This window comes from Mesoplodon mirus (genome assembly GCF_964341445.2).
Source record: "Mesoplodon mirus genome assembly, chromosome: 1".
Taxonomy (NCBI): Eukaryota; Metazoa; Chordata; class Mammalia; order Artiodactyla; family Ziphiidae; genus Mesoplodon; species Mesoplodon mirus.
In genome coordinates, this window is record NC_138976.1 from 25,477,264 (window position 1) to 25,504,702 (window position 27,439).

General features: G+C 50.0%; 1 protein-coding gene across 5 annotated transcripts in view; it reads right to left on the bottom strand.

Moving 5' to 3' along the window:
* ANKS6 (ankyrin repeat and sterile alpha motif domain containing 6) overlaps positions 1-23,055 on the bottom strand; it is a 52,259-nt gene extending 29,204 nt beyond the window's left edge. For 2 of the 5 annotated variants that reach the window (XM_082623269.1, XM_082623268.1), the window contains exons 1-9: positions 22,598-23,053; positions 14,624-15,120; positions 9,930-9,974; positions 9,030-9,234; positions 7,926-8,032; positions 5,705-5,853; positions 4,191-4,389; positions 3,362-3,411; positions 250-453 (exon numbers count right to left, since the gene is read on the bottom strand). In XM_082623269.1, coding sequence (XP_082479395.1) covers positions 250-453; positions 3,362-3,411; positions 4,191-4,389; positions 5,705-5,853; positions 7,926-8,032; positions 9,030-9,234; positions 9,930-9,974; positions 14,624-15,120; positions 22,598-22,950 — 1,809 coding nt within the window. In that variant the 5' untranslated portion in view covers positions 22,951-23,053. Of the gene's footprint in view, positions 1-249; positions 454-3,361; positions 3,412-4,190; positions 4,390-5,704; positions 5,854-7,925; positions 8,033-9,029; positions 9,235-9,929; positions 9,975-14,623; positions 15,121-22,597 lie in introns of all 5 variants that reach the window. The other 3 variants (XM_082623267.1, XM_082623266.1, XM_082623270.1) reach the window with 2 other exon arrangements.
* Positions 23,056-27,439: the final 4,384 nt, after the last annotated feature.

Sequence of the window (27,439 nt, forward strand, 5' to 3'; positions counted from 1 at the left end):
TGAGCCATGGCCGCTGGGCCTGTGCATCCGGAGCCTGTGCTCCGCAACGGGAGAGGCCACAACAGTGAGAGGCCCGCATACCGCAAAAAAAAAAATAAATAAATAAATAAAAAAAAAAAAAAAAAAAAAAAAAAGAAAATAAAAAGCTTCAGCCCCCCTGGATTAGTGGGTCTCAGGTCCCTTCTGCCTGCAACACATCACGATGTCAGTGAGTGGTGACGTGTAAAGCATGTCAACTGGACAACTTACGGTGTCTGTGCTCCCGCCGCCCACAGGTTGCCCCCTGCTGGCTCTCTGGGGCCGCACAGTCTTCATGGGGTCTGCCTTCCCGTTGTGACATGTCCGGGACCGATCAGAGCTCCACAGCTCAAAGCTGGAAGGGGGTAAGAAAGGGGGGATGACTGCCTTCAGCTTGTCGCTTGGGAGTCTGGTGAAGGGGGCTCCATTCCGAAGCTGAAAAAGACAGGCTGTGGGTTAGGCAGGCTCCAAGAGGGCTCCCAGCTCTGCGAGGAAGACTCCAGGTTTCCCCTGCTTCTCAGAGAACGGCAGCACTACCTACCCCTCCACCCAAGCCAGAAACCCATATGATGGCCTCAGCTCTCTTCCCAGCAACCAAGCGATTCCCACATCTGCCCTGCTCCAACTCCCAGGTTCTCTTGCGTCTGTCCACAGCAGAAACATACAACAGGGGCGGGGAGTATGGAGAGTCGTGGGGTAGCCAAGAGGTGATACGTGTGCTGTGATGGGGCAGCACAGGGGAGGGGCCACCTCTCCCTGCAGGTAGAGAGGGCATCTTGTGGGTGGGGGGGCACTTGAGCTGAGCCCAAAGGACAACAGAGAGGTTGGGGGAAAGGGCACTGCAGACCGAGGGAAGAGAATGTGGAAAGGCCTGGAGGCAAGACGAGCAAGACCAGCGCGCAGAATTGCAAGGACACTGGTGTGACCAGAGCTGGGGGTTTCAGGAGGGGATGAGGGTACTGAAAGGCCCAGGCTGGCTCTCTGTGAACCCAGCGAACCCTCCCATTCCCCATCCCACCACCTCCTTCCTACTCCAGCCACACCTCCCACTTCTGACATTTTTAACTGCAATTTAAGTTTTGAAAATGTGATTTGGGGTCAGTATAAAATCCACACAATGATGACTGGCGGACTGTCAAGGAAAAGCTTTCACACAGTCCAAGCTAACTTTAATTAAGAAAAGACAGTGAACTTGGTGCCAGATGGTGCTTTGCAGGGAAGGGCATACCACAGCTAAACCTGCCTCGGGAGCCAGGCAGGTGGGCATCTCCGCAAGGATGGCTGCAAACGCCCACTCAGCAGAGCACCGTGGCCATCCTCCATCTGCCACGGGGCAGGCAGGCACACTGGTGCCCTCTAGAGGGCATGAGGAGGTGGGACAGGAGAGCAACAAGATGGGAGGGTGGGCATCCTGGGTTCCCACCCTGGCTCTGTCCTGCTTTTGTGAGAGTCCGTGAATAAGGGCTGTCCCCTCTGGGCCTCGACAACCTCATCTGCCTAAGGGTATTCATCAGAGCTGTTAAAATAATGAAAAACTAGGAAACCCAAAGTCCAGAAGGTCAGTCTTAGATAAAGAGATGAGGGCACAGTCCCATGAGGGAATGTTCATCTTGCAGCCATTGGATGTGATGGGACCAAAGAGTGTTTCTGACACAGAAAAGATGGTCATGACAACCTGTTAATACACCAGGTTCAGCACGATATGGGGAAGATAACAGTGCCTGACCTGGCATGGTTGTTGGGGATATTAAGTGAGTGAATATATGTAAAGTGCTGCAAATAGTTAATAAGCATTTGGCTGGTACATACTTAGTGCTGTGTTAAGTATTTGTTTATTATATATAACACGATATCATATTCACAGATGTGAAAAAATGATTAGGAAAAATACTCAAAAGATATATGCCACAAAATGTCAATCATGATTATATCAGGATGTGTGATCAAGGGCAATTTTACTTTTCTTTATACTTTAACTGCATCTTCCAAAATTTCAATAACAGCATTTCTGTCTTCATACTGAAAGTAATTATTGCTATTTAATAACATTATCGAATGTTGGGCGGTACAAGTCCCACAGTCAGCGTGCAGACACCAGTTCACGCCTATTACACAGCAGGGCAGCGCGGGCAGATCCTGGTCAGGGCTCCGCAGGTCCCGGGGCAGCTTCGTCTTTTGGGGGCCCCTCTGCTCCCTTCTTCTCTCCAATACTGCCCCCTCCTGGCCAGCCTCCAGATTAGGGCCTCAGAGCTAAAGGGACTTGAGCCCAACTCCAACCAGGAGACTCTCACTTCAGAGAAGAGAAATGAAGCCCAGAGAAGTGAGGTAACATGTCCAAGGTCACACAGTAGATAAATGAGAGCTCATTCTGGGCCAGCCACTACGTGAAGAACTTCCTGGGGATGATCTCATTAAAAAACCACAACCATGAGAGATAGCATCCCCTAAGTTAGAGAAGGCTAGCTATCACCTAATGTCCATCCTCGGTATCTTCCTCAGCAGACACACCTGATATTTAGATGGGCACACGACCACTCGGAACAAAGACTTCATTTCCCAGCCTCCTGTGCAGTGTGAATGGGCCATGTGACTAAATTCTGGCCCAATTAATGTAAGCAAAAGTGATGTGTGAGTTTCCAGGAAGCTTCTTTAAAGACACCTGGCATGTGCCTATGGTCACCTCTTCTCCCCTCATCTCTCCTGTCAGCTGGAGTGAGGTAGTAATGTACAGAGCTCTGGCAGCCGTCTTGGACCAAAAGGTGACCTTGGTAGTAGTAGCCATGGCTGGGAGACCAACAGGTAAAAGGAACCTAGGTCCCAAACTCTATGGAACAATGAACTAGTCTTGAACTTCACTTACTTGACAGAAATGTGAGGCTGTCATATATTTATGCCAGTTATTTGGGGATTTTCTGTTACTCAGAGCTGAACCTAATCCTGATACATCTCTAATTTATAGATGAGGAAACTGAGGCCTCTCTCAGGCTGGAAACATACCCTCCTCTCTGACTCCTCTCTCCTTGGCTTTCCATAACCAAAAGGGTGAGTTCAATGTCACCCATCAGTTCCTATCCCTACAAGGCCCCTGTCCTCAGCACTGCCTCCCTGAGAACACGATCGGGGATTACCTCTGGCTGCTAAGCACCAGCACAGCCTTACCTGCAATTCAGGGCTGGTATCTGTCCTGATTTCTCAGTGCCAGAGATATACCCACTGTTACACATTTTGATATCGACCCCATCTGTAACCACCACAAAGACAAACGCCTACATCCCTCCTTAGAAATCAATCCCCTAACGATTGGTAGAGACTTGAAATGCTTTTAGAAAAGCCCCACACTCACCATGGTTGTCAATAACACATCTTCCTTTTCTCCTCTTGTGCTCCCAGGACCTGAGAAACAAATAGAAGTTTCCTGAAATGACCCCCCCACAAAGAGTTCACGGCATGAGGACAAGTGACCAGGTCAGCCTTCATCCTGGAAAACCAACTCTCCTGAGTGATTAAATATTTAATAATAATTGGTATTCTATATCTGAATAGAAGGAAAGCACTTAAAAGGTACCTTAAGAGTGTGTTTTCAGCTTTTCCATAAACCACTGTCATGCTGGGTCAGACAGTGGCACCTCCAGCTCAATAGTCTGTCTCAAACAGTGGTGCCAAAGGATCTAGTCTGGGTGTGGGAAGTCTGACTGTTAGAAGGGATCTGATCTAATTGACGTCCCAATCAGTGTGGGAATCTCCTTCAGTGCCCTGGCAAAGTCATCCAATCTGTTGAATACATCCAGTGGTGGGGAGCTCACTACCCCCAGCCCAACCCTGGTAATTCACTCTATTTCAAAACACTGTCGGTGCAAGAGCAATCACATTTGGCAGGTGGGAAAATCACCAATCGAAGGCAAGAGAGAGGCAGTGACTGGCCAGTGGTCTCTCAACAGGGCGTGTGGGACAGGAGCCTGAGACCTGTGCCACCAGCTTTCCCATTCTACCACACTGACAGCAATTATGTCCCTTCTTTGCCAGACCAGCCACTCTGCCCCAGTGTCACATTCCAACAGCATCTCACCTCTGGCATCAGCCCAGGAGGTGGGACAAAGGGAAGAGGATGAGGGCAAAAAGGTTCAGGGTTTGACCATTCTGGAAATTCTACCACACATGCAACTTCTTCTTACCATTGTCTTTGGTCGTGGGGGTCATGTCGGGGAGCCCAGAGCGGCTCGTCTTGTCTGGGGGGGGCGCCCTCATTGTGGAGTCCAGTGCTGGCTCTGGCTCATCACAGAAAGGCAATGGCTGGTTGCTGGACAGCCCACGGGGCAGTGTCTGCATCAGTTTGAGCTTCCGGAACCGATTGGACATTCGGTTCCACCAGGACTACCAAGGAAGTGCAGAGCAGAAATCATGCCCCAAGAACACCTAGCCCAGGGACAGTGACCGCACTCCACACGTGCTTCCCCTCCCCTCTCCTGGGACCACTGAGGGCATTACCAATCAACCTTATAGCACCCTTTCCCAAAAGCCATGGTTCTTTCTAAATCCTTCCTGACCCAGCCCTTAGGGGGCCTTTCCAATAGGCTGGAGTTGGCAGTGAACCCTATTTGCTAACCCTCTTCTAATCAATCTCCTTATTGCACAGATAGAGAAACACAGACCCAGGGATATCAACTTGCTCAATGTCTTACAGTCAAACAGGGACAGACAGATGGACACAGAGGCAATACCAAACACCTTAACATCTATTACTGCATAACCTCCTTCCCCCTTTTCCAGTAACAATGTGAGAGGTGTCAGGGTGTCCACACCAAGGCCTGGACCATCTGCTCCTGTAGCTGATGCCTTCCCACCTAAAGAGAGGACAGGTGCCACACCTAGGGTGTCTACATAATCCCACGATAGCTCAGAGGTTATTGGCACAGTGCCAAAGGGAGGCTGTGAGGGCCTGGCCTACAGAGATGGCAGTGAGGCAGAAATGAAGAGAACTATGCAAACAACACTGTGAGGAAGAATCCAGGGGCCTGAGTGAGCGATGAACATGAGAAGAATGCTAAGTCTGCAGATCTGAGAAGGTGCTAGAACCCCAGCCAGGACAAGGGAAAAAATAATTTTGATTTCCAACAAGCAGAGCAGGGCTGGGAGGATAAGAAATTCAAAGAGAAACATTCAGCTTGCAGTTTAGAAATAGGCAACTGGAGCTTGGTTTTGAGGTTTCCAGAAGAAGCTGACAGGGGTCTGTGGACCGCAGGGAGATCCTAGAATGGTGCAATCAGCAAATACTTTCCACACTAAAGCACAGGCCACAGACAGATAGCCTGGAAGAAGAGGTGTTCAAGGTTGGCCAGCTCAGTACTACATCATGCAAAAAAAATGTTTAAATTCCCTACATTTATAAATTGTGTCTCTGCATCAAAATCTGGGTTTCTAGCTTCTCCTGAAAAAGATGGGAACATGTGGCAACATGGACACACGTATTTGCAAAGCAGCGACTAAGGCCACTAAGTGGTTACGATCACCCCAGTTTTCCCTGGTCCCCACCATTCCCTATTGCTCACCTCCAGCTTACTTCCTGCCCCTACTGGGGCCCCCACCCCAGCCTACACCAGCCCTGGGAACAAGGAAGCGGCAAGCATCTCCCCCCTTCACCCATTCTGGCCTGGCTCTCTGACGCCATTTAAGACAAGAAAAGGCAAACCTTAAGTCCGCCTTTGTCATCAGGCAGCACTGGGACACTCCAGGGTTGTCGGACCTTCGAGTGGGGTGGGGGTGGTGAGTGGCTGGGCCGGCCTTTGTCTTTATTCACCTGCATGCAGACAGATGCCAGCAGTCGAACAAGTTCCGTGTCTATGGACACAAAAGGCAGCATTTTACCTGCAAATATGTCTGTTGGGCCATGGGGTGGGGGCCCAAGATGACCCCCATCAGCCTGAGAACTCAGCCCCATAGCTCCAGAGCCTGTTACTCCAGGATCAAGGCGTCCCTGCCTCTCCACTGGCTCTTCAAAAGGTGGCAAACAGGTGAGCAGGGCTTAACCCACTTAACCAGAAATAAAAGCCAGAAGTCCTGTCCTACCAGGAAGGCAGAGGGGTGGTGGGTTTTAAAAAGTACAGGCTCGGGGCTTCCGTGGTGACGCGGTGGTTAAAAATCCGCCTGCCAATGCAGGGGACACGGGTTCGAGCCCTGGTCCGGGAAGACCCCATATGTCACGGAGCAACTGAGCCCGTGCACCACAACTACTGAAGCCCGCGTGCCTAGAGCCCGTGCTGCGCAACAAGAGAAGCCACCGCAATGAGAAGCCCGTGCACTGCAACGAAGACCACTTGCTGCAACTAGAGAAAGCCCGCGCACAGCAACGAAGACCCAACGCAGCCAAAAAATAAATAAATAAATTAATTAATTAATTTATTAAAAACAAATAATAAGTAAAATAAAACAGCTGTTGTTTTAAAAAAAAAAAAAAAAAAGTACAGCCTCTACAGCCAGATGACCGAGGTTTGAATTCTGCCTCTGTTCCTCCCTGGCCATGTAACTGCAGGTAGATTAAGAGGTGACATTAGTACCGCCACATAAAGGTATCTGGAGGATTTGAGGTAATTCCTAACATACAGTAAGTGCTTAAGAAAGGTCAAGTAGTATTAGTTATTATTAACTCAACTAGGCTATTGAAAAAACAACAGGACTGAGAAGAAAATACTACCAACTATTAATAATGCTTTTCTCTTGGTGACTGTTTCCTTTTTTTCTCTCCAAGTGTTCAATAATAAGCATGTGTTTCTTCGAAAATTTCAGGCAAAAACTTCATTTGAAAACCCACTAGGAAAAAGAATATCCATTGGGGTAGATTGTTTTATTGGGAAAGGGACTGGGGGCGAAGTGGGGGGCGGGAAGACACACAGGGAAAGAGATGGGTCTGTCAGAGGAAAGCGTGTGTGGGAGGAGCCCGGGGTCCCCGGGAGACTGATTCTGAATGATGTGAACCCTAGGCAGGTGACGAGCGAGATCACTGCACTTGGGTGGACGGCGCTACCTCTCCAGCAGGGCTCAAGTCCTCCCAGACCCCGGGCTCCGCCCCTCTACAAGCAGACGAGGAGCTCTGCTGCCCTCACTGCTCTTCAAGGATACAACGGGACCAGCCCGTATCTGTGATGCGTGGGGCCCGCAGGCGGGGAGGGTGGCGAGGGAGGTGATGCTGGCGGTGAGGAAGGGCACTCGGCCTGCCACCTCCACAGCTAAGGGAGGTCGCAGAAGTCCCTCCACTAGACACCGAGGAGGCAAAGTCCTCCCCTCCACCGCCAGCTGCTTAGAATCCGGCTCAGGGCTCAGAGCCTGCGGGCCAGGAAGGCCTCCCAGCTTCTCCCGCTCTGGGCTGAAACTCGGGGGTCACAAGAGAGACAATAGGTAAGACAGACCCTGCCCCCTGAGCTGGCTAATTGGAAGCCCCAGGTCCCAGAGGAAGGCCTGTCAAAGTGGGGGAGGGTCTGAGGTGCCAGCTGGGGGCTTAGTCGTGGCGACACCTCCAGCACAGGACCCTTGACCTGGAGCCTCCACCTACACAATTAAGCCACGGGGGTCACTGCTTCGTCTGATTCTGCTCGTGAGAGGGGCCTGTTTCCTCCTGAGTCAATCAGTTTCCGGCTGGGAGCACAAATACCAATCTAGGATTTGTGCGGACTGCCAAGGCCTTCCCTCCTGGAGACTCCCAGAAGGCTGGAGGCGAGAGAGGCCTCAGGGACTACCTGGTCCCAGCTCCGCCCTCCTTGGGGGGAGTGAAGACTTGCCTGAGGCTGTGTGGGGAGCTCTGGGAGTTTGAGAGTGGCTTCCCCCTTGAATAAGCAAGTGCTTAATCACAGGTGATTATCTCGATTCCCAGCCAGAGAACCCGGCAGGCTTAAAACTCTTTTCCAGAAACAACCCACCAGGATCACTCAGCAGCATCACTAGGTCAAAGGCCGTGTACCCGTTTTTTGCACGAAGAGTGACATCAGCTCCTTGGTTTAGCAGATATTTGACAATCTCCTTGTTCCTGTGGAAGAAAGAAAAAGCCAGAGTGAGACCCACTGAAAGGGAGAGCATGGCCTTGCTTCTGGGCAACATGGGTGGTGGCTTTAACCACAGCAGCATCTCTGCACCTGTAAAAGGGCTTGGAAAGCTGTGTCTCCCAGCCCTTGTTCCCTACACTGTGGACAGCCATGACAGAAATAAAAGCCTGAGTGCTCCTTCCACAAACAAAACAAAAACCAAGGGCTCTGCCCCCAAACTACTGGCCCCCAGGACCACATGCAGGCCCGGCCCCTCCAGCCCCAAATCAGGACTCCTGCAGCTGAAACGTGAAGCCTCCCGCAGGCCAGGGTGTTTGGTGCGGAAGTCTGCGGCCTATCAAATGAGGAAAGAAACCACTTCAAAAGGACACAGGAGACTGCTCTGATCACCTGAAGCAGGACAAGGGTGGAGCCCCTAATTTGGAATCAGATCACTGAGCAGGTATAAGGCTGCATGCAGATCCCTGCCTCTTGGTCAAGCCCACCCCAAGGACGAGGCATCCAGGAGGGCAGAGGGATGACTGGATGAGAAGGGATTCAGAAGCACCAGTCGACGCTGACGCCTACGCAAAACGAGGGCTAGGACAAGCCTCGCCATCAGACGAGAAGCCAGTGGTACAAATGGCCGATGTTCATTCCCAACAGGGGCAACAGGGGGGCTGCTATATACATCAATGTGAAATTCCAAAAGCACTAATCTGTTTGCTCAACTGAAACTTATCTTTCAGTATAAAACCTTCCTTCTGCATGGTTTCTCATGGCCACAGGTGAAACTGTGTGCCAAGGCAACAGGAAATCTGGGCACAAAGGGTAGGAATGCAGGACAGACTGAGCCTGCGTGGCTTTTAGTCTTGAGTACCTCAACATCTTCATAATTGGGGGGCTTATCTGTAGCATCTCGGTACCAGAAATCCATCAGGAACCCTATTTCAGCCTGGGACACCTTAGCCTCCCCACTGAGGGAGTGGAGCTGGCACTGACCCGTGGTAGGTGGCCTGCATGAGGGCCGTCCAGCCATGCACGCTGTCCTGCTTGTCCACGTCAGCATGCCTCTCAACCAGTAGCTGCACCAGAGGCAGCTGCCCCATGACAGCTGCCAGCATCAGTGGGGTCGCCCCATCCCCATTAACCAGGTTCACGTGGTTGGGGTCTTCATCGGCAATCTCTTTGACCAGCTGGAAGTTTCCTGCAAACAGAAGCAGAAGCATAAGTCCTGGTGATCCGTGGGCCTGGTACCGCAGGATTATTTACCCAGTGGTTTCATGTAACAGATGTGCTAAGCCAGCCTCTGCACTGGGCTACTGGGCATCGCAGGGGCTACAAAGATGAGTCAGAGGTAGCCCGCACTCTCAAATCCTTCCGTCTAAGAGGGATGGAGGCAAGCACACAAACAGCTTTACCAAAAGAGAGACGTTACTGATATCTTAAAAGAATGGTGATGAAGGGCAATGTGCATGCAGAAGGAGAGCTCAGGTCTCCCTGAGAGGTGAGGATAAGGGCGAGCTTCCTGGAGGTGGGGTGTCTATTTCAGGAGAGGCAATATTAGGCTAAACAGCCCTTCATTACAAAGAGAGTGGAGTGGGTAGGTGGGCAGCCAGGTATTTTAGAGGTAAGTAAAAGCCAGGACATAGCCACAGGGTTTAGCCGGAGAGGCACAGGGGGCCTGAGAGAGCAGTCTGGAATCTGTGTGTAAAACAGCATGACTATCAGACTACAGGGTCTGAACCTCCCTGGGTGAAACTAGAGTCAGGAAACAAAAAAATGCCTGTTTCTTTCTCAAATACTCTGGGTGGCCTTGAAAAGGACTGTAAGTATTAATTAGGTTGGAAAAAAATAGCACTGTATTCTTAAACATCCAAAAAGATTTTCTAAAGCGCTTACCCATTTTCAATGCATGGAAAATATCAGGTCGCCTTTTCTCCTCATCTGGGTAAACAAAGATTTTACAAGTTAACCACGGAAAGGTTTGAAACAACAGAAAAGTCACAAGGGTGTAATGACCCAGCCTAGCTTTAAAAATGATCTGCTTCTCAAAAGCAGTCTAATCAGAGACCTGAGATGACTCCAGCAGACCTTCTGGAAGGGCTATTGTCCGAGTGTCTGAAAATGCTTCAGACACAGATTGTGGGAGGTCATCTGGCCAAGAAAACATGAATGAGCAGCCCATTTCCCGATCCCACAACTCATAAAGCAGTCATTTTTAGGCATTCCAAACTCTGGGATGGCCTTTCTCAGATAGAACGGAAAAGTACAGTCTTGGAAAAATCTGGATTCCTATGAAGATTTTAAAAAGAAACAATGATTCTTTTATTCTAAAAACTAAATGTACAACCATGAGGTAATTCCAGAGCAGAGGACCCCCTGAGACACTGAGCAGCTAATCCCAGAGGAGCTCATGGTCATGGCCACCAGAAGAGCCAATGCTAATATTTGCTTTCCTTCCCAAATAAGCAGCCATCTGAATGATTCTGAAAGTCACCCCTACCCCAGACTTGCAGATGAAGCTCCCAGCAGGCGACTGCCCAACTGATGTCTTTGCGCTGGGCCTTGCTGCGCCCACCCAGGGCCAGCCCCTCCCTCATCTGCTCTCTGTCATCTTCCTCAAAGCTGGAGCTAGCGGGTACCCTGCTCCTCCTGTCAGAAAGCATCCATCCTCATGACCAGGCTCTTCACTGGTGTGCAAATGTAAGACTTCCTTTGACTACCTCTGGGGGGATGGAGCAGCTGCAGGAGGAAACCTGTGACTCTGGGCCAAATCCCTGGTCCAGATCCATCCCCTCCGGCAGCTGGGAGGAAGGTGCAGCGTGGCACAAGGAGCACAGAGTCTGGAGTCAGAATACCCAAATCTGAATGCATGTTTCCAGAGAGATCCGTCTCATCATTAATATGGGGACAACACACTAACATGGGGACCATATGGTTGTTGCAGGGGTGGATAATATAGATGGGAAAATGCTTCAGAAATTCTTAGGCTCTATTCTAAAAAAAAAGCAATTTTTGTTATCTTTCCTAGTGACCAACACCCACCCCAGAAAAGGTACTAGTTAACTCCAGGGCTCTTACAAGGAAGTATACACAGGGACATGGAACCAAGTGTCTAATTTTGCCTTTGAAATACTATTAAGAAATGATTCTGTGTTTTGGTTTCAAAAAATATGTCTCGTTCCTTTAAGTGTTTAAGAGTCTAGTTTGCTGTGGGCCAGGGCCTTCTCATGCCAAGACCCTTTGACAGAAAAGAGTGTGTCACCTGGCCCTAGTGTTGGTTGCTAAGCAATCTTCTGGTGCAAATGAATCACTGACAGTCTAGTCTTACCCCCAGGAAGCTGCGGCAGCTGCGCCTGATGCCCAGTGACCCTGGGCTGGTCCTTTCCTCACTCCAGGCTCCAGTTTTTGCATCAATATCAGAGCAACTCCAGGGACCCTTCCATAGCCCAAGGAACAACCACAGTGGGGGTGGGGAGGGTGTCACAAGGACAGTTACAGCCTCAAAGATATCCTGTCCTGCAGCTAATGCAAGGCAGAGAGCTGGGGATCTCCAAGGCCCCGGTGGGGGGTGGATTTCCTGGCATCTCACAAAAAAAGCTGGGGCCTAATGTTTTCATTTAATAACCTGTCATTAGTAGTAACACAGCCTTTGCCCTTGCTGCTGTCCTACCCGAAGGCTCTTCCCTGAGAGGCCGCATGGAGCACTTCCTCAGCTCCTGCAAGTAGGCTGAACTCTCACCTCAAGGGGGCCACCCAATGGCCCTATTTCATACAGTGGCCTGTATCGCCCCAACTCCACTGCTCCCACACCCTCCACCTCGCCCCTGTTTGTTTTCTTCCCCACCATGGTACTTCCACCTACCGTACTATGTAACTTATTTTATTTAATATGCTTATTTCCTGTTTCTTGGCTGTCTCGCCTACAGAGGCCAATGTCCTCAAGGGCAGGGATTAGGTCTGATTTGTTTGCTGGTGCCTAGAACAGTGCCTGGTACATAGTAGGCACTCAAATACTTGCAGAGTAACGGAATGAATGAATGGTCAATAAAAATCCATTTTGGTAGCTTCCACTCACTGCTCTTTATGTGCCAGGCACTGGGGTATGTATTTTACAGGCATTATCTTACCACAGCTCATAGGACCTCACAAGGTAAGTGCATTTATTATGGCTGTTTTATGAAAGAGGACACTGGAGTCCTGGAGGGACAATGAACACAACAAGGCCGCCCAGCCACAAAGTGGGAGAGCTGAGCCTCAAACCCTGGTCTGCTCGATGGGGAAGTCTGCTCATAACCATGACCTGGTCCCATCAAATAGAATGACTACAGTAACAGGGGTGAGGCAGCTGCCAGCATCTCTCGCACTCCCTCTGGGCTGGGATGACCTCACTTGATCCTCACAGCAGTCCTGTGAGGCAGGGGGTACTCTCGTCCCCCACTTATGGATGACGAAACAGAAGCTTAGAGACCGCGGGCAGCTGGTCCAAGGTCCCTTGGCCAGCACAGGCAAGGCTGGGTGGATCCTGGTAGAGGGTGACCTTGGGCACGCCCACCACTGTGTCTGCCCCACCGCACCTTGAGGAGATGAGGGCATCGCCTTCCCAGGGTGCCAGGGCAGTCCCTAAGGAGGCACGTGGGGAGCTAAGACCCCAGAACGCCGGCTGGGGGAAATCTGAGGAAGGAGGAGAATAAGCAGTACAAGAGGCACAGCTCAGTGGCTACAGGCAGGATGCAAGTTCCAGACTGTCGACTTCTAGGGTGGAGGCCTTGAGCGAGTTGCCTGATCTCCCTCACCTGCAACATGGCTGAAGCCAACCTCCCCGGGGCAGGGGTGAGGTAAGAGTCTGCCTGTTGGCAGAGCAGGGACGTGAGAAGGCAGTCCCCTTCCCGATCTTGGCTACAGAGACAAACGGAACCAAAGCCTTTAAAGGAGGGCAGCAGCCTTGCGTCAAGGAAACTACCCTGTGTGAGGCTGGAGCCCTACCTTCCGACTGCAACTCTTCCCCAGGACCTAACACTGAACTGCTATTACATTCTAGCCCAAGGGCTCACACCCCCGAGGCCAGATTTTCTGCTCATGACCACCTGGTAGTTGTCATTAACCCCATTTTACACAAGAGGCAAAGGAAGGCTCGGAGAGTTACAAGCATGCCCAGCTCCCAGAGGCCCTACAAGTGTTGCAACTGGGTGGAGTCACATCCCCGCGCTCTTCCCATGGATTCCCTCACCTTCTGAGAGTCGCTCAACTTCTAACTGGTATGTGACCTTTGACCAGCCTCTATTCCTCTCTGGACCTCACTTGTCCAATCTGCACAAAGTAAAAGAGGTCTCCTGGCTCCAGACAGGTTTTCCTAAACTTTACTTCTTTTTCCTTTCTGTTTGGCATTCTCTTCATTTTCGCCATCTCTCTGTTGTTACAGGTTTTTCAACATGTTTATTTCAGAGTTATTTGACCCGATAGTGTATTTCTAATAAGCATTTCCCATATGTGCAGCATCTTTTGATTGATGGAACTTTTTTTTTATTGGCCATTTGAATTTTTTTTTTTTGATTGAAGTGTAATTGATTTACAAAGTGATTGACAGGACTACTGCATATTCTTTGGATGGTTCAAACCTTTCAACACTTTCAAGTCTTTTTAGCCTGTCTGTCTGACGACCTTTTCTTCCAAGTTTTACCTTTCAGTCCTACGTGCTCACATGCTGCAGCCCAGCCTTACAGCCCAGGCTGTCTCAGGCCTGCCACTGAAATCAGAGCATCACAGACAGAGGGTATTGAGGCTGTGTGACTCTGCATTACACGATTCTACTGCACATGATGAACTAGAGGTTTTGAAACATATGTCCTGTAGCAGATTTGCTAAGGATTGTTCAGACATCTCTTTAAGTGCCAGAAAGATGGCAAGTTTAGACATCTCTTTAAGTGCCAGAAAGATGGCAAAAAGAAAAAAGAAACAGGATACACTAATAGGTGTTGAAAAAACACAACAGAAAAGTAGGCTAAATTTTATGTGAATTAGTCTCTGGGGACTGGTCATTGGCAGCTGAGGTTAGGCACACTGTTCTAGAGCAGGGGTTGCCAAAACTACCCCTGTGCCTGTTTTTAGAATGATGGTTTTCCTGGTCACCAGCCCCGCCCACTCCTTGACATATCACGTAGGCTGCTTTCATTCTAGCAGAATTGAGTGGTTACGACAGAGACTGTGTGGCCCACAAAGCCTAAAATACTATATTTATTATCTGGTCCTTTACAGAAGTTTGCTGACCCATTCTAGAAGGATCCCAGAACCTCCTGCACCAGAATCATCTGGTTAGGAAGGAGGGGCCTTGCTGTGCAGGTTTCTAGGCTCCTATGAGAGCTACCAAATCACTCTCTGGAGGGAGGGTGGGCCAGGAACCTGCACGTGGCAGGCACCCCTGCCTGATTCTCCCCCACGGCACATCTTAAGTCCCACTACCCCGCAGGCTGGACTGATTTCCACATGCCCTTCTGTTTGGGCACCCCTCGGCGTTTGCCGTTTAAACACAATCTGGGGTCCCCTGTGAGGCCACGGCGGGATGAGGGGGTAGTTTAGCGGTGGCGCAGCCTGACCTGTCTTGGGTCTGACAGTGGTCAGCGGGTCCAGGTAGTCTGCAAGGTCCCTGTACTTGCGGTCAAGTGCGACCTCGAAGGCAGTCTTCTCCAGCACGCTGAGGTGGTCCGGGTTGGCCCCCTTCTCCACCAGCTGCTGGGCCGTGCCTAGCCTCCCGAGGAGTGCCGACAGCATCAGCGGGCTCCAGCCCACAGTGCGGGCTGCGTGGTTGGGGTCTGCACCCCACTCCATCAGCAGACGTACCACAGCCTCATGTCCGTGCTGGATGGCGGCCATCAGGGCCGTGACGTCCAGGAGCTCGTCCCTGCCGTCCCCTGCCTGCTCGCCTGAGGGTTTGTGATGGTCCACGAAGGCACCGGCTTCCAGGAGCAGCTTCACCACGCCCAGGTGGCCACCCCGAGAGGCCACGGTGAGCACACTGGCCCCCAGCCGGTTCTGGGCATTGACATCAGCCCCGTGATCCAAAAGGAGGTGTGCCACGCTCACATGTCCAAATCTGCCAGGAAGATGGACAATTAGTGACACTAAACATGGGGCAGTGATGAGGAGACAGCTCATGTAATCATTTAATTATTAATTATTGAATCATTAACTATTAAAGTTGTAATAGCTGCTTATAATCAAAGGCCTTCTTCTGCTGCCAGGCACTGTGCTGGCCCTGCATACACACCATCACAAAGGCAAGCCACCGCCCTGTCTAGTTTCCAATCCAGCTCTGCCAACCAGTAGCTGCATTACCTGGAGAAAGAATTTTAGCTTCTTCGTGCCTTCATTTCCTCATCTCTAAAATGGGGATATGATTATATCTACTTCAAGGGCTGTGGAGGATTAAATGAGTTAATATATATAAATATAAAATAAATATAAAGCACCTAGAACAGTGCTTGGCCAAAGGAAGCACCACATAAGTGTTAGCTATTATAATTGTAATCATTTAAACATTTTACAGGCCAAGGTCACCCAGCTGGTGAGAAGTGGCCACAGGGTCAGAACCCAGGTCTGTCTGAATCCTGCTGCCCTCCCGCTTTTCCCTACACCCCGCTGCTTCCCACATTGCAGAGAGTTCGTGTGATTCTGCTTCAGAGCTGGGCAAGCTCCCTCTCTGACTGTGTTCTCATTCCCCACAGGCAGGGTCCATGTCTGACTCACGTCTACCCTTCCCAGCCCCAAACACACATGCACAGAAGGTCCTTCAAGATGAGACAGCGGACCCCATGCCAAGAAGTGTGGCGTAGCTGTGGTCAGCGGAGGCGGGCGGGGGCACCTCTCGCCAGAGGCCTGCTGCCACCTTCTGGCTGGTATGTCCCCTGCTGGCAGCTGAGAATCCGACCTGGGCCAGACCCTCTCCAGGGAAGCTTGAGCGACTGCCTGGCCGGGATGCTGGGGAGGCAGACACGCACCCACCAACTCTGATACCAGGAAGAGGAAAACAGATGCCTTTTCCCAGCAAAATCTCTTCCTTCGTCTGCCACCAGAGGGCAGAAGAGTTCTGTTTTGCAGCGCTTGGGGTTGGCGCGATAGTTCTGGGCTCAGAGCTGGAAGGAGCCTTGGACTAAAAGGAAAGAACAAGAAGAGAGGGGCCGGCAGTGCCAGGTTTTACAAGACCGTAATGCCGGCATGAGGTCTGTATCTGCAAGGCAGCTTTTCCAATGAATCTCTTGTGGCGTTCCCCTCCTTTATGGAAGCGGTTTTGTGCTTCATCTAAACCCAGGGCCTCCCTCCTCCCTGTGGAGGCAGAGCCAAGATTGAACTCTGTTTTGAACTTACAAATACCTTCTGGGACGTGAACCTGAACAGCACCGGGTCACTCAGCCTGCGGAGCTCGGAGGGAGAGCTTGGTGAACTGGCTTCCCCAGCTGCAGGGGAACTGGGCCTGTCTGGCCTCTTCTCCGAGTGTACAGAATCTGGCAGAAATGTGGAGAGCTGCAACCCCAGCCTGTCTCCCTGCCCATCCTCCATAATGACATTCCCCAAACCTAAATCTCATGGCCACTCCCTCACTTCCCACTGCCCGAAAAGGCCTGCCAACTTTGTCAACCTTACTTCCTCCCACCTCCCGCACTGTACTGCCATGCTCACCTGCACTCAGCAGTTATACTCCTCCCATGCCTCTGCCATCCTGCCTTTCTGACCAGAGTACCCTCCTGTCCTTGTCTACGGGTCTAAGCACACCCGTTATCCTGCTGCAGGATTCAGCTCAGATCTCACCTCCTCTGAGCAGCTTCCAGATCATCTCCCCACATCAGTTCAGGGGTCCCTCACTTGAACACCCACAATCCCCTGTCCTCACCCCTACTGATGTACCTGGGCCCTCCTTCTATAATTGTGTCTTCCTGTTAGACTGTGCACTCTCCAAGGACAAGACCCACAGCAGAGCTCAGTAAATTTTGTCAAATGAATGAGTGAGTGAATGAACAGTTGGCATAACCACGCAGAGGCTGGTCCCCAGACAGGCAACAGAAATGGCCGAAGAACTGGTGTATCCTCCGTTGGAGTAGATAACTTTAAAAGATTACACTATTTAGGGACTTCCCTGGTGGTCCAGTGGTAAAGAATCCGCCTTCCAAGGCAGGGGACGCAAGTTCGATCCCTGGTCAGGGAACTAAGGTCCCACATGCTGCGGGGCAACTAAGCTCGCGCCCCACAACTACTGAGCTCTTGCGCCTCAATGAGAGAGCCCATGTGCCGTAAACTACAGAGCCCATGAGCTCTGGACCCCGCACGCCACAACTAGTGAGAGAAAACTCGCACGCCACAACTAGAGAGAAGCCCGCACGCCGCAAACAGAAACCCTGCATGCCACAACTAAGACCCAACGCAGCCAAAAAAATTTTAAAAATAAAAAAAAGATTTCTCTATTTAGTCATCAAGCATGAGATAAAATCTAGCATAATCCCTGACAGCAGATAACAGATAAAAATCCTGTTTTTATCTATTGGATCTTAGTAAGCCCTGAGATAAACTGATAATGCCTATTTCACAGATGAGAAAACTGAAGATTACAATGGAAAGCAATAATCCAGAATCTCTCAACTTGGAAGTGATGGAGTCAAAACTTGAACCTAGACCCTAAAATCCCAAACCCACTTTTTCTGGTATAACAAACTCACAAAGGAGGAAAAGCACTGAATTTGAGCAGAAATGCTGACACTTGGAATGCTTTCTGAACTCACGAGTAGCCCAAGAGGTCATTCAATTAGGCTGAAAATATAAAATGAAGGCTGAGATAATTTTGTGGATGCTAAGCTTCTAATAGGTAATTACTGAAGATAGGGAAGCTCAGGGCTTTCTGAGCAGCTGCTACGATTACCAATTAATTTCAGCAATTAACACCTGTATCGAAAGACCTGGCACACACTCCCACTCTCAAAGCCCTGGGCTGAGAGGCCAGCTCTGCCACGCTAGCAGGCGGAAAAGTGAAGGGCAGGAGAAGGAAAGTAAGGAAGCCAAGGGTGAAATTAGAGCCAAAGTAAACACCGTATAAGCTGTCCCTTTAGTGTTTAGCAAATTTGGCAAGTGGCTTCCTTGTGGCCAACACCAAGAGGAAAATGGTGAGTGACAGGATTCATGGCTGAGAGCAGAGGCTGGGAGCATAGGCTCTGGAGCACCTGCCTAGGTGTGAATCTGACTCTGTCTCTTACTAGCTGTGTGGCCTTGGGCAAGTAACCTAACTTCTCTGAGCCTCAATTCTTTATCTGTAAAATGGGGAAGGCAACAGTACCTACTTCCTCAGATTCTGTGTGGCCTGAATGAGTTCATTCATTTGAAATACTTAGCACAGTGCTTGACACAAACTAAGTGCTCAACAAAGGTTATTATTTTAAGAATAGGAAAAAAAACATGAATGAAACCATCTCTGATGCTAAAACACTCACAAGAGACCAAAGTGCAGTCCAGGCACAGGGCCTCTGATGGTCCTGATCCAATGACGAGCTTTGGAACACAGAGAGCTGGGAAGATAAATAGATACTCACTTCATTGAAAGTGGTGGCTGCCAGGAGCACCATCTCTGAGGCCTATCTACTTTCAAGGAGAAATAGCACAAGACTGGAACGTGTCGGCACACAGCCATGTGCTTGGCCGTCCTGACCCAAGGGTCAGACAAACTGTGTATCCTCTAGGAAGTCTCCCTACACATTATTCCTCAACACTGAGCTCTTGATGCAGGTTACGTAAGCGAATGCTTGAGCACAACCCAGCACAGACAGTCCAGATGGTCAGAATCACAAACTGAAGTACAATAAATTTTAAAGTACCCAGGCCCTGTCTAGGCTCAGCTAAAGGTTGAGTCAATTCTCATCATCTCATAGGACTATCCCATTCTACCATAGTAAATTAGAGAGTATGTCAGAGCTAACGCTTCCAAAATAGCACCTGTAAGATAAATGGAGGAAAAAAGAGGAACGTAATTAGTCCAGAGCCTTTCGATTTGCAAGTGACAAAGTCAGGACACTTGGACCACAAATTCCAGCTCTTTTTACAATACCAACTTGTAGAGAAGAAGGAAAATCCTCTAAAAATGTTAAATTATTAGTTAGCAGATTTCAGCTGAATTCTTCTGAGTCTCCTGTCCCATCAAGGTTAAATATCATTAGATGAAATTAATCAGATGACTTTGACCATCCTGCAGAACTTGGTTAACAGCAAAAAATTGGTGATCAGGGTCTTTGAGACACCCTGCAGCAAACCAGGTGCTGCAGACATAAATCTCACTCAGCAAGGCCCCCGGGGCTCACTAAGGGCTCCTCGGTTCCAGGTGGGAGTTCAGAGATTAGGTGCGTGTCAGTGGCTCCCAAACCTACCATGTGGGAGAATCGTCGCTGGGAAGCCTCTTGTCACACAGAGTCCCTGTCCCTCCCCTGGGTCTTCTGAATCACAATCCCAGAAAGGGAACTCAGGAATCTGATCTGGAAAAGTGTCCCAATGATTCTGATGTACAGCCAGGTTTGGGTGTCACTGACAAAGGTGACCAGCTATAATGTGGGAGTGGTGGGCACTACTGCAGAGGCCTGCCCAGGGCTGAGAGACCAGACAACAGGGGGGATATCATGGCAGGCTTCCCAGAAGAAGCTAAGCTGGGAGGAAGTGGGGGGCTTCACTCACTGAGGGGAGAAGGGGAAGAAGAGGTTTCCAGTACATGGTTATGGTGAGGACTCTGCGGCTGGACTCCCCAAATCTGCTGACTAGCTGAATGCGCATAAGCAGATTTTGTAATGTCAAATTCTCATTCATAAAGTGGAGACGAAACTCTTGGCACACAGTAAATGCTCAATAAACGTTAACTTAGGGCTTCCCTGGTGGCGCAGTGGTTGAGAGTCCGCCTGCCGATGCAGGGGACACGGGTTCGTGCCCCGGTCCAGGAAGATCCCACATGCCGCGGAGCGGCTGGGCCCGTGAGCCATGGCCGCTGAGCCTGCGCGTCCGGAGCCTGTGCTCTGCAACGGGAGAGGCCACAACAGTGAGAGGCCCACGTACCGCAACAACAACAACAAAAAAAATGTTAACTTAAAAAAACAAAGAACATGCAGGGAGACACAAGAGAAGGCCTGGATGATATCATCTTGGCCTGAATTTAGGAAGCCAGGGGGAACGGAGAAGAGAGGATTTGGGAAGAGGTCCGAATGTGAGAGCCTCAAATGCCATGCTAAGGGCTCTGACTAGGGGAGCTATCACAGGAGAGGCACAACCAAACATTCATTTCAGAAAGATCTGGAAGCTCTGCAGAGGATGGATTACAGAAGGCACACCTGGAAGAAGAGAGAGCAGTGGGAGCCCACTTATAAATGTGTGGCCTGGACTAAGGCAGAGGGGAAGGAGAGATGCTAAGGCCCAGATGGGTACTTGGTTGAGGACCTACCTGGAGTTTTAAAGCCTGGAAGAGTGGATGGGGCCATTAAGAGAGACAGGGAACCTCAGAAGTAAGGTCCGTAGCCTAAAAGGTTTTATGGGCACCCCAGACGGCTCCGGGCAACAAATCAAGTGTCTTAAGACAAAGAGTCCCAACACACTGATAGGTGCATAAAACACTGCATTACCCATGTGAATGGGCAGCCCAAGTGTTACAACTGCAATGCGTTACCTAGGTGTGTTTACAGACTGAAATAAATACCCAAGGGCTAAGGAATGGTTAAGCAAACCACAGTAGTGCCCATGGATGGAATATCACACAGCAGTTAAAAACGATATATTTAACAGCGAAAATAATGCAGAATAAAAATTTTCCAGAAATACAAATTAAACTAGAACCATGTAACACTTGGAAATGAACTCAGAAATAAAATATAATCGGGTCACAGTGAGAAGATTATGGGTAAGAATGTTGTGATTTCAACACCTTTTAGAAAAACAAATGGCTCATACATATGGAAAGATGGTTCATTTCACTCAGTTTGCAAGTCACAGCCACACTGAGATATTTTTCACTCATCAGACACAAAAATTCAACAGTTTGATAATATACTCTGTTGGAGAGGCTGCAGGCAAAAAAGGCACTCACATACACTGCTGCCAGGAGGGTAAACTGGTTTATACTACTGTGGTCAACAGAATAATGGGCTCCCTAAAGATGTCCACATCCTAATCCCCAGAACCTGTAAATATGTTAGGTTTCGTGGCAAAGGGGAAATTAAGGTTGCAGATAGAATTAAGGTTGCTAATCAGCTGACCTTGAGATAGGGGAGATTATCCAGGGGGGCTCAGTGGAATCACAAGGGTCCTTTAAATATGGAAGAGAGAGGCAAAGGAGGCAGACGATGTGATGAAGCAGGGGTTGGAGTGATGTGATTGCTGCTGGCTTTGTAGTAAGTTGTTACAGCAGCCATAGGAAACTAATAAACCTGTATGGAGAGCAATTTGGCAATATCCATCAAAATTACAAATGACTTCTGTTCCCTCCTTGGGGAATTTCTCCAAGAAATTGGGTGGGACCTAAGTAGTTGGCTGACAGGAGTGAGAGACTTCACTGTATACCAGAGTTTCTTTATACCAGAGTTTCAAGTCTGGTTCATCCTACTTCCTGAGTACATCTCAAACTCATTGCTTTGCTCTCACACCGCCATCTCTGCTCTGGTCCAGGACACCATCACCTCTTCCTGGATTGCTGCAATCCCCTCCTAACCAGCCTTTCTGATTCTAGCTCACCCCTCCAATCCATCCTCACAGTGCAGTGAAAGCTATCTTTGCAAACGTAAATCTCATTCTGTCAGTTGCTCTGCCTAGAAACTTCCATTACTTCCCAGTGTCCTTAGGATAGCTCACCTTTCGCAGCCTCGCCACGGTGCATCTCCCACTACTCCCAGGCTCTCCCAGCCACAACATCGTTCTAGCAGTTCTACCAATGCCTATTTCACTTTGGCTTCCAAACCTTTGCACAGGCCTCCTATCACCCCATTCCCACCTTCCACTTCTTCCATCCAGGTCAATTCTTAGGTATCCTTAGGTCTCGACTTGAATACATACATCATCCTTACCAGAAACCTTCCCCCGCTTCCTGAAACTGAGTCTGCTCTCCAAAAGCTCCCCCAATTTTCCCCGTGAAAGCTGTTCCTTTACCTGGCCTACCCAATGGCATGTGAGCTGCTCCAGTGGGAACTTTATCTGGGTACTGCAGCATCCCGAACGCCAAGCTAGGGTTGGTAGGTAGGTTCTTAGAAAACCCTTGTTGCAAGAAGTAATAAATGGACATCACTAAGGTTCTAAGTCTCTAAGATTCTATTTGCGGTCTCCAGATTGTGTTTTGAAAGGCCAATGTTTCTAAGATTCGGATTTTACTTTATTAAAAAGAGCTTCCACTTCTCGTCGTATCCCAAGCTACTCAAAGTTTACCATTCCAATTCTCTCGAACCAGTCCTTCACTCTTTACCTCCCGGGGCATCTGCGGGGGGCCGCCGGGCAGGTCCGGCCGCCTGAGCCCGCCCGCGCCCCGGGGGCCGCTGGACACCACCCCGGACCCCCCGGCGCCCCGGCCCCCTCACCTGGCCGCTTGCATGAGCGCGCTCCAGCCGTAGTGGTTGCGGCTGTTGACCGAGGCGCCGCGTCGCAGCAGGAAGCGCACCAGCTGCTCATGGCCCCCGGCCGCGGCGAACTGCAGCGCCGTGTTGCCCGCCTCGTCCGAGCAATCTACGGGCACCGGCGCTCCTGCCGCCGACCCCGCCCCGGGCCCGGACGCCTCGGGCCCCGCCGGCTCCGCGCCCGCCTCGGGCTCCGCGCCGCGCTCCGCCGGTTCCGCAGTCCCCGGCTCCAGCAGCCGCCGCGCCGTCTCCGTGTCGCCCTGATCGCAGGCGCGCAGCAGCAGCTGGAAGGCCGGGGGCAGCCCGCCCTCCCCCATCGCGGCCAGCGGCCCGCGTCCGTCTGCGCCGCTGGCCCAGTCCGCCGGCTCCGCCCCCGGATACCGCGCGCCGGCACCCGCTTCCGCCCGCGCGCGCGCCTACTGTGTGCCGGCCGCGTGCGGAGGGCCGGGCCGCGCGCCTACTGTGTGCCGGGCGCGCGCCCAGGGCGAGGGCACGCCTCAATCGCCGGCGTCGGGGGCGGGGGCGGGGGCGGGGGCTGGACAGCGGGTTCCGGGAAGTTTCGAGCTGCGTCCGCCGCCGAGCTCCAGAGTTTGCCTTTGCGTTTTCGGTGCCCGCTTGCGGCCCTCCCCGCTTCTGGATACTTCCCGCCGCATGCGGAGGTCCGAGCGGCCGCCCCAGCCCTCCTCACACTGCGAGCTCCCAACCACTGGGCCAGGGTCTGAGTTCACGGGCTCACGGGCCTGGCCTGTGGCACGCGCCGCTGACCCCCCAGCACCCGGCACTAACCTGGCGCCTCCTAAATGGTCGTTGACTGAATTAAGGAAAAGATGCGTCCACTCTGTCCTCGCAGAATGTCCTGCCGGGCCATCAGTGCCATACTTGTCTGGGACGGGCGTTAGGCCTACAAGCACCTCCTGTACCTTCATCTCTCTTCGTCAGTGGTTCTTGAAGCAGTACCATCTGGGACATTTTACAAATGCACATTTTCTCATCCCACCCAGACCTACTGAATAGGAAACCGAGTATGGAGCCCAGTCACCGGTATGTTAGCAAGCCCTCCAGGTGATTCTGAGGCACGTTAAAGTTTGAGACGCACTGTTTGATCCTTAACAGCAGTGCTGTCAGCCGCGGGGAAGGGCCGAGATGATCACCCCCGATTTACAGAGGAGGCACCTGAGGCTTAAAGAGGATGTGTCTTGCTAAAGCCCACACGACTGTCGTGTGGGAGAGCTGTGACTAGGACCCAGGTCTTCTGATATCTAGTCCAATTCTCTTTCTACTCTCAACAAGTATTTATTGAGTGCCTACTGTGTGCCAGGCACTGTTTTAGGCCCCGGAGAAGCTGCAAAATAAAATCCCTGCTGTCCTGGACCTGACAGTGGAAAGAGGCTGTAAATACACAAACAAGTAAGTAACTTGTACGTCAGATGGTGATGAGTGTTATTAAAACAATAAATAGAACATAAAAGAATCCAAGTAAATGGGTTAGAGGATGGGATGTTATTTTATAATAGGTTGGGTAGAAAAGATATCACTGAGAATGTGACATTTGCAAAGAGACCTGAAGGAATTGAGCAGTCAAGTTATGCTAACATTTGGAGAGAGTGCAATCCAGGCGGGGGGAAAGAGAAAGATTCTAACGAGAGCAGCCCTGCCAGCCAATTGCTTTACACTACGATCTCATCGCGATAACAGACTTTTAACATTCTGATCTGGGGTAATTGGTTTCCACGGACTGTGAGCTATGGTCCCAAAGCCTAGCAAAAAGCTAGACATATGGTAGGTGCTAGGTCATTTAACTTGACTGTTAAATGACTAAGTCTAGTATATAGAATTATAATACAGAACAAAACTTGATGAGGGCATGAGGAAGGAATAAGGGTCATGGCTTTGGCAGATCAAAGATGGTAATGCCCTTAGGATATGGGCCGGCAGGGCTGGAAGATAAGGTCTTCTAGGCGAAGTGTAAAATGAGGAAAAGTCTCGAAAGTACACAGGGTTCAGGCTGCAGAATGTTTCAGTGCCAGAGATTTATTCTGTGAGTAATGGAGAGTCAAAGAAAGTGTTTGAGTGTGTGAGATTCAGGGATAGAGCTAATCATTTTGGCCATGTGGGAGGTGGTACAGGCATATCTCAGAGATATTGGGAGTTCGGTTCCAGACCACTGCAATAAAGTGAGTTATGCAACTTTTTGGTTTCCCAGTGCATGTAAAAGTTATGTTTACGGGCTTCTCTGGTGGCGCAGTGGTTGAGAGTCTGCCTGCCGATGCAGGGGACACGGGTTCGTGCCCCGGTCCGGGAAGATCCCACATGCCGCGGAGCGGCTGGGCCCGTGAGCCATGGCCGCTGAGCCTGCACGTCCGGAGCCTGTGCTCCGCAACGGGAGAGACCACAACAGGGAGAGGCCCGTGTACCACAAAAACAACAACAACAAAAAAAAACAATAAATAGAACATAACAGAATCCAAGTAAATGGGTTAGAGGATGGGATGTTATTTTATAATAGGTTGGGTGGAAAAGATATCACTGAGAATGTGACATTTGCAAAGAGACCTGAAGTCAAGTTATGCTAACATTTGGAGAGAGTGCATCATCTAAGCCCTCAGCGAGTTGTAATCTTTTTGCAATAGTAACGTCAAAAATCACTGATCATGGATCACCATAACAGATATAATAATAATGAAAAAGTTTGAAATATTGCAAGAATTACCAAAATGTGACAGTGACACAAAGTGGGTAAATGCTGTTGGAAAAATGGTGCTGGTAGACATGCTCCATGCAGGGTTGCCGCAAACCTTCAGTCTACAAGATGCCACATCTGGGAAGCACGATAAAGGAAAGCACAATAAAACAAGGTGTGGGGAACTCCCTGGTGGTCCAGTGGTTAGGACTCCACGAGCTTCCACTGCAGGGGGCACAGGTTCAACCCCTGGTCAGAGAACTAAGATCCCGCAAGTTGGGCAACCAAAATAAATAAATAAATAATTAATTAAACAAACACTGTCACTCATTTCCACATTTGGCTCTGTTCATCACAACAGAGTTGAGGATGACTTTCTTTTGAATGTCTAATGAAGACTAGGTTCCTTGAAAATCCTGAGCAATTGCTTCCTTGTCTTATTGTATTTATTCAGGTGTCTTTTCTTATATTTTACTAACTAGTTGTTTCACTGTAAAAGTAATATACATGGTGAAAAAAAATTCCAACAATATAAACGGGCATAAAGCAAAAGCCCCTTTCCCTCCTCCTCCACTTTCCCAGTCCTACTTCCCATAGGTAACCAATATTCACATTTATTTTATCTTTCCAAAAATATTTCATACATATTCAAACATGCACACCTACCTTAAGGCATTAATCAAGGTTCTTGATTGCAAGCAGCAGAAATTAACCCTCTGGATAATTTAAGAAGAAAGGGGATTTAATATGAGGTTTTGTTCATAGCTCACAGATCCCACGGGGCCAGAGAACAAGCCCCGGAGGCCCCACAACCAAGAACAATGTCCCTGATCATGCCAGGCTGCACCCTATACCAGAATGGAGTCTGCACAGGCCCTTTTTGGTGTCACCAGCTTCAGAGTCCAAGGCAGAGATGGGAGCATCTGAATGGCCTGGCCAGGTCATGTGTTTTGCCTGGCAGAAAGGGAGTTGGGAAAGTGCATTTCTAGCATTTTCAGCATGTATAATGGGAGGTAGTCTCCATTGTGGGTGCCCCAGAAGGTAGGAGACTCTCCAGGATAGGAAGGGGGTTCCCATGCTGGGCAGCCAAAAAGGATAACAAATGTCTACTACAAATATTCCCTCTAGAGTGGATCTCTATTGCTTACACCTGTCCTGCCTCTCCTACCTGGGGAAGAGACACCCTCTTTCTCTTGGGGAGCCTCCTTCCCCCACTCTCAGTCCACGTGGTTCAGTGATTAGCGTATGTCCAAGCTCATTCCAATTCCTTCAGTGCAGGATTTTTTGTTAAAGGTTGTCAGCTGTCAGGACGTCATAAGCCAGGCTGGGGCTCGCTCTGCCCCCACTTGCAGACAACCTGCCTGAGAGTGAAGCCACCACACAGAAGAGCAGAGACAAGTGATAGAAAAAGATGGAATCAGAACCCCCCCACCCCCATTCTTTGGGGTTATGTTTGTTTTGAGCAGGGTTGTTGTCACTTGCAATCCAAGCCTTAACAAATGCATATTTTACTGTTTTACTTTTTAAAGAAGTGGGTTCCTACTATGCATGCTATTCTGAATATTTCCCCGCCCTTTTTTCTTTAAATAAATGGCTTGGGCATCTTTCCATGAACATAGATCTACTGCATCCTTTTTTAAAAAAATATATATTTATTTTCTTTTTGGCTGTGTCGGGTCTTAGTTGTGGTTAGAGGGATCTTAGTTGTGGCGTGCAGGCTCCTTGTTGCCAGGCGCGGGCTTCTCTCTAGTTGTAGCACACGGGCTCTAGTTGTGGCCCGAGTGCTCAGTAGTTGTGGCACGTGGGCTTAGTTGCCCTATGGCATGTGAGATCTTAGTTCCCCGACGAGGGATCGAACCGAGTCCCCCGCATTGCAATGCGGATTCTTAACCACTGGACCACCAGGGACGTCCCTACTGCATCCTCTTTAATTGTTGCATGTAACACCATTAAGCAGATGTACCGTAATTTATTTAATCATTTTTTAATGATGCACAATTAGGTTGTTTCCAGTTTTAGGTTGTTTCCATGCAAAAAAAATTCTGCATTGAACAGCAGTCAATGCTGTTCTGAACTTGTAGCAGTCAGGTTCCCAGCAGGAGACAGCTGGCACATTTGGCTGAGGA